The 6,303-nt window shown below is 33.0% G+C and overlaps 2 protein-coding genes across 2 annotated transcripts; one reads left to right on the forward strand and one right to left on the reverse strand.

Annotated features, from left to right (window-relative positions):
- Positions 1-268: 268 nt before the first annotated feature.
- On the forward strand, positions 269-2,090 carry LOC111894606 (protein LEAD-SENSITIVE 1). The gene is made up of 3 exons (XM_023890686.3): positions 269-612; positions 884-1,007; positions 1,241-2,090. Exons 2-3 carry the CDS (start codon positions 914-916, stop codon positions 1,930-1,932), a joined length of 786 nt encoding a protein of 261 aa, XP_023746454.2. The 5' UTR covers positions 269-612; positions 884-913; the 3' UTR covers positions 1,933-2,090.
- Positions 2,021-4,381, reverse strand: LOC111894605 (aluminum-activated malate transporter 10). The gene is made up of 6 exons (XM_023890685.3): positions 3,871-4,381; positions 3,541-3,681; positions 3,189-3,461; positions 3,028-3,122; positions 2,785-2,937; positions 2,021-2,716 (listed from the first exon to the last, which is right to left on the reverse strand). Exons 1-6 carry the CDS (start codon positions 4,238-4,240, stop codon positions 2,198-2,200), a joined length of 1,551 nt encoding a protein of 516 aa, XP_023746453.1. The 5' UTR covers positions 4,241-4,381; the 3' UTR covers positions 2,021-2,197.
- Positions 4,382-6,303: the final 1,922 nt, after the last annotated feature.

The following is a 6,303-nucleotide window of genomic DNA, read 5'->3' on the forward strand; positions in this document are numbered from 1 at the left end:
GGGTTTATATTATTTTTAATATTAATAAAATAATAAAGAAAAGTAAAAAAGAAATGATAAAAAAAACAAAAGGGCATAATAGTCTTTTCAAGATTTTTTGGACCAAAATTACAAGAAGTTTTTGATTTTGGACTTTCAGGTTGAAAACGTTTTGGACCCTGTCTAAAGTTTTTTGCAAAACTAATTTTGTAGTTTTTTATTTTAAAAATAACAATTTCAGAACCATAACGTTAGTATACTATACATAACCCCACTGTGCAAATGTCTTGACAAAGATGCTAATCAACCACTATGAAGTTGCACTGCAAACCCTACTTTTAACGACTGTTGAATATAGCTCTAACGATTCGTGCGTAGGTTAATGGATTAATAGGCCATATCTTCCATACGTCTCATCCAGTGAGGATCAAGAAAGGATTATATTAAAAAACAAGAAAACAATGAATTTTATTGGTGGAAGCAACAAGAGGCAAAGCATATGTAAAGCGTTTACATTGAAATACACAAGACACAAGCCCTAATTTCTCTCTTTATACATACACGTTCTTGGATACTCACAACGAGTTTTTTTGAACGGGTAAAGAATATAGGGAGGTGTAAATAGCCTTCAAGGTCAAGAATCTCTATCTTCACATTATTATTATTATTATTATTTTGGGTTAAATTCTAGAAGCAGACAAAACTCATCTGCTACATTGATCATTGATTTTAAACAATTATAATCAGCATTTGGTAATAGTTGTTGATCGATGTTGTTGCGAACCAATCATATTTCTCCAACTGTGCGTGTGAGATGAGATAACACACGTTGAAAACGGTGGAGATCGTTTAACCATCACAATTCACAATGTGGTTGACTGAAACGGCTTAATTTTGGTTACAGATTGCAAGAGGAAGAAGAAGAAGAATAAATATGGGGCTTCTTTCGAACAGAGTTGAAAAGAGCGAGATTAAAGCCGGCGATCATATCTACACTTACAGAGCTGTATTTGCTTACTCTCACCATGGTATCAATTCCATCTCCCTCTCCCCCTCTATGCTTGTGTGTCAAAATCATGTTACCGATTCACACTGTAGTTAAAGAATTTCTACATTTTGTCGTCAATTTGAAATGTAGCATTATCAATACGCCGTTAGGTAGGGTGTTTGCAGAAAATTTGTGTTAACCCTAATTTCACAGAATCCTTTCAACTAGATAGATAGATCATAATAGCATGTTGTTTGTAAATTGTATATGCAGGTATCTTTGTTGGAGGTAACAAAGTGGTCCATTTTACTCATTTCAGCACCCCTGAACGTGAGAGTAGTTCGAGCACCTCTGATGAAATGTCCGAAATAGGCTTCTCCTGTGAGACATATCCAGACTGCGGCTTCCGACAACCTAAAAGCGGGGTGGTTCTCTCCTGCTTAGATTGTTTTCTGAGAAACGGGGCACTCTACAGCTTCGAATATGGTGTAACCCCAAGCATGTTCCTTGCCAAAGTACGGGGTGGCACCTGCACCACTGCCACGTCAGATGGTCCTGAGACAGTCATCCACCGGGCCATGTATCTGCTTCAGAATGGATTTGGGAACTACGACGTGTTTCAGAACAACTGTGAAGACTTCGCTTTGTACTGCAAGACTGGGATATTGACCGTTGACAAATTGGGAATTGGAAGGAGTGGTCAAGCTTCTTCTCTGGTTGGTGCACCGCTGGCGGCTCTTCTCTCTACCCCTTTGAAACTGTTGATCCCGAGCCCTGTGGGTGTTGCTACAGTGACAGCTGGCATGTATTGTATGAGCAGATATGCTACTGATATTGGAGTCAGAAGTGATGTTGTCAAAGTAGCTGTGGAAGATTTAGCTGTCAACCTTGGCTGGATGGATGGTCTACAAGAAGCCTTTCAACGAAACCAAGATTCAACTTCAAGTCAAGCAAGAAGCAGGTAGCCTATTCTACTACGTTCATCACTCAAACAAAATAAATAATAATACATTTCTTCCATGAAAAATCTTTGATTGTATTTGTTTTTGTTTGTTTGTTTGTTTGTTTGTTTGTTTGTTTGTTGATGCGAACAAGTATCATTATCAAATATCAGTTATCATCATCTCTAGAGTCTAGTCAAAATGTGAAATATGATTCAGATCAGTCGTTCAAAAATCTCTGTAGAATAGATAAGTTTTATTTATTAGAAACGTCCTTACAAAGTTTTGGCTAGAGAGCCAAACGGTACTGAAAGCTTGTGATGATTACATCTACATGATGATGATGATGATTTGAAGGTTTGGTTCCTTTATTTTTCTTCGTGTTGTTGATAACAACAAAGTTGTCAAATTGAGCTTGTGCTGCCATCTCCTCTACTTGAACAACAATTCCTTCCACCCGCTCTGCAATCTCTATTAACAATGATGCCATTGTAGCCATTGGAAAAATCTTCATTATTGGTACTAATTCAGGTTCAGGTTTGCAATTTCTTGAATTTTCTTCATTTGATACAGTAGTAGTAGTAGTAGTAGTAGTAGTAGGCACCAAGACTACTGCTTGGTTGGATAAATCTTTCAACACATTCTGGAAAGTTTCAACTGCAAAGTTCATCTCATGTACCAAAATATCCGTTTTAGTTGACTTTCTCATGCTCTCCATTGTTATAGCTAATTCTCTTAACACTTTTGAAGAGGATGAGCTTAGTGTCATGCATATTTCCTTCATATGATCCTTTAGCAACTCTGGTACCTGTAGAAATTACAATCACTTTTTATTTATTATTATTTTTTTTACTCGTATATAATATTATTACATACCTGCATCCCTGAAACCTCAGAACTGATATAACCTCTGAGAGTCTCGATGCAGTAAGCACAAGTGCGCATGGAGGCACCAATTTTGAGGTATTGTTTCCATGGATGTCCATACTTGAAAGGTCCATGAGCAGGCTCCCATCTAGCAAAGTTGGCCTGCACAAACCAAGATTATATTTATATATAGCATAATACTATGACTATGGTTACAATTTGTTGTGTTACTGTTAAAAATGTATGTAAAACCTTAGCCACTTCTGTTGCCTTTGAATTAAGCACACATTTGTAACCCTCCAGTTTTCTATCAAAACTTTCCCCGTTGAAGTAGTCTGTTACACACCCTGCAAGTGCAAGTGCAATAAAATGAACAAAACTCATAAACCAGGCAAACTCATATTCATACATACCATCCAAGGAATCTGCAAGCTTTTCTAGGTTTTGATAAATCAGGTCGTGAAGGTCTTTGCCAGCCCAAACTGGATAGAAGAACATGCTTGTCAAAATGCAAAGGGAGGTTCCAATGGCAATGGTGGAGACTCTGTTTCTAGCTAGATCCAACAGTTTATCCACTCGATAACCAGACATGGACACAAAGCTGAATGTCAGGATGAATATCATGGCTCCGTAATCGAATCGAGCTTTCACCGATGGTATAAATCTAGAGAAAGTAGCTACTGAAGCTGCACATACGTATATATGTATATAAATTCCTCATCGGTTTTTTATTTACATCATGTAAAAAATCTTGTAAACTCTCACCTACAATGAATATTGAAAGTTGAAGGACGAGTGGTTCGAGTTGGTGTCCACATTGATTTGCCATCCAATGCACACCAAGCCCTATAGAGCCTGCTAGGAAAGTTGCACCTACTCGATTAAAGGATTTAGCTATCGTTGCACCTGATGGATTCATTTATCATATCTGTAATTAGTAATAAACAACAACAGCAACAATATATATATATATATATATATATATATATATATATATATATATATATATATATATATATATATATATATATATATATATATATATATGACATAATAAAGAAAGATTATGAGATTAAACCACATGTATTTGCATACCAACAGAGTATTCGAGAGCTACAACAACGGTCATGACGGCCCACATTGCATTTCCACCAACACCATCATAGAGTGGTCTCATGTAATACAAAAGTGAGACCAGAGAAAGAGCAATCCCTACTTTCACACAGTGGATCACTTTCTTTGGTTCAGTTGCTGCAATTTCCCTAGCCTTGTCAAAAAAAACCCCAATCTTTACCAAACACTGCATAATCTGCCCATGCATTCTTTTAGCTACCCCTACCCCGGCCTCCTCTGCAACTAAACCATCATCTGATGAACTTTTTCCCACATTTACCTTCCATTCTACATGTGCTACTCCTCCATTATTAGATTTAGACGCCCCCGCCATTTCCAACCATGTTGCCATGTTTTAATGTTTAGCTACCCCTGCAACCTTCAAGACTCGTACACCTGTAGCTTCGCTCCCATTCACTGCTATAACGTTTTTGGTTTCACCACTAAAGCTGAAATCGACTTAGGAGAAGAGATGCACAACAAGCTTGGAACCACACTCTATATTTATATATAATAATTCAATTTTATGTGATGACAATGTTGCCATTTCACTTATTTTTTATTCTGGCTTTGGCTTGTGTTAAGCGTGCGTTGTTTATTATTTACTATTTTTTTTTTATTTTATTTTATTTGGTAGTCTTCTTATCTTATGTCATAAATTTTAAGTTGGAATGCAACTTCAATGGGTGCCATTCCATCTTTGCCAACTCCTCTCATGCCCACTTCACCTCAGAATATGCAACCAATTATATGAATTTCAAGTTTCATTACTTTTTATCCAATTATATATATATATATATATATATATATATATATATATATATATATATATATATATATATATATATATATATATATAAATGTAGAATGTTCGTAATATAATATAAAGTTTATTGTTTGCTAAGCTTTTATACACCGCCAAAACTCAATATTTAAGTAAATTATTGTGTGTGTATATATATATATATATATATATATATATATATATATATATATATATATATATATATATATATATATATATATATATATATATATATATATATATATATATATATATATATATATATATATATATATATATACACAATAATTTACTTAAATATTGAGTTTTGGCGGTGTATAAAAGCTTAGCAAACAATAAACTTTATATTATATTACGAACATTCTACATTTTATGCCTTTTTAGGGCGACCTAAGTTAAGTCCTAAGTTAGGTCACCAATCAAAAATTCTATTAATTTATTAATGTGGTAAAAAGCATTTCCACATCTCATTATCCATTATTATTTATTATTTATAAGTTGTGCTACAGTTAGGTCATGGCATTTCTTATATCTACTGTCTCCAAATATTTTATTTTCCATTGGTAGTTAGTTAATGCGTTGGATATATATATATATATATATATATATATATATATATATATATATATATATATATATATATATATATATATATATATATAGGGCTAGGTTATAATGTGGTTGATAAATATTGTGTGGATGTTGGGATGAATGTGGACCAAGAGTTTAAAATACATATTCTAATAGAATACATATTCTGATTGAATACAAATTCTGATAGAATACATATCTGATTAAGTGAACATTTTGAAGAATAACAATTTTTTGAACCATGAGTTGAAGAATAACAATATTCTTAAAGAATAATAATCTATTATTAATATTATTAAAGAATCTAAGATCAAAAAATAAACAAAAAAACAATTTTTACTGTCACATTCTATAAAAATACAATGTCATTTGTTGAATTTTTGTCATGTTCTCTAAGAATACAAGCTTTATAGTAAATCATTCTTGAAAAGCTCTTCATTCTATAAGAATACAATGTCATTAATGAAAGAATCTTCATTCTCATTCTTCCTAGACATGAATTTATTTCCTTTGACTTTAGATCTTCAACAAACGAGTAAACAAAGACATGTATTAAGAAATAGAAATAAGCATGGGAATAAGATTATACAAATAACATGACTATTGTATTATGATGTTGCATTTTCAAAGATAAGATACTAATTCATTCAAGCATTTTAACAAATACTTGGCAGACAATCATATGCAGGGTTAAGTCATATTCTAAATTGCAAAATCAACTTAACTGATGAATATGTAAAATTAAAGAAGAATGAAAGCACAGTGGGTATTGACCCCCAACTTCTAAATTATATAGTGTCTTTCTCATAATCTTAATTCATTAGTATAATCATATTCAACCTAATCATAATCACTTTCAAGTGAAAATAAGAATAACATTTATTATAAAGGTCTTGTATTGCCTCCAACACAACTTATTCCCAATTCAAGATCAAGAAAAACGTACTCTTTAGAACAATGAACACACGAAACATATTTTTTCTGAACTTCTCAATATCTTTGCCAATCAGTTCTAATCT

Source organism: Lactuca sativa, chromosome 7 (assembly GCF_002870075.4).
Source record: "Lactuca sativa cultivar Salinas chromosome 7, Lsat_Salinas_v11, whole genome shotgun sequence".
NCBI lineage: Eukaryota > Viridiplantae > Streptophyta > Magnoliopsida > Asterales > Asteraceae > Lactuca > Lactuca sativa.

Bases quoted from the DNA above. Each gene is read 5' to 3' on its own strand.
- LOC111894606 (XM_023890686.3), top strand. From the start codon at position 914: ATGGGGCTTCTTTCGAACAGAGTTGAAAAGAGCGAGATTAAAGCCGGC. The intron at 1,008-1,240 runs GTATCAATTCCA...TTGTATATGCAG, and splicing joins ATTTGCTTACTCTCACCATG to GTATCTTTGTTGGAGGTAAC.
- LOC111894605 (XM_023890685.3), bottom strand. From the start codon at position 4,240: ATGGCAACATGGTTGGAAATGGCGGGGGCGTCTAAATCTAATAATGGA. The intron at 2,938-3,027 runs GTTTTACATACA...TGGTTTGTGCAG, and splicing joins AGGCAACAGAAGTGGCTAAG to GCCAACTTTGCTAGATGGGA. The intron at 2,717-2,784 runs GTATGTAATAAT...TAATTTCTACAG, and splicing joins CTGAGGTTTCAGGGATGCAG to GTACCAGAGTTGCTAAAGGA.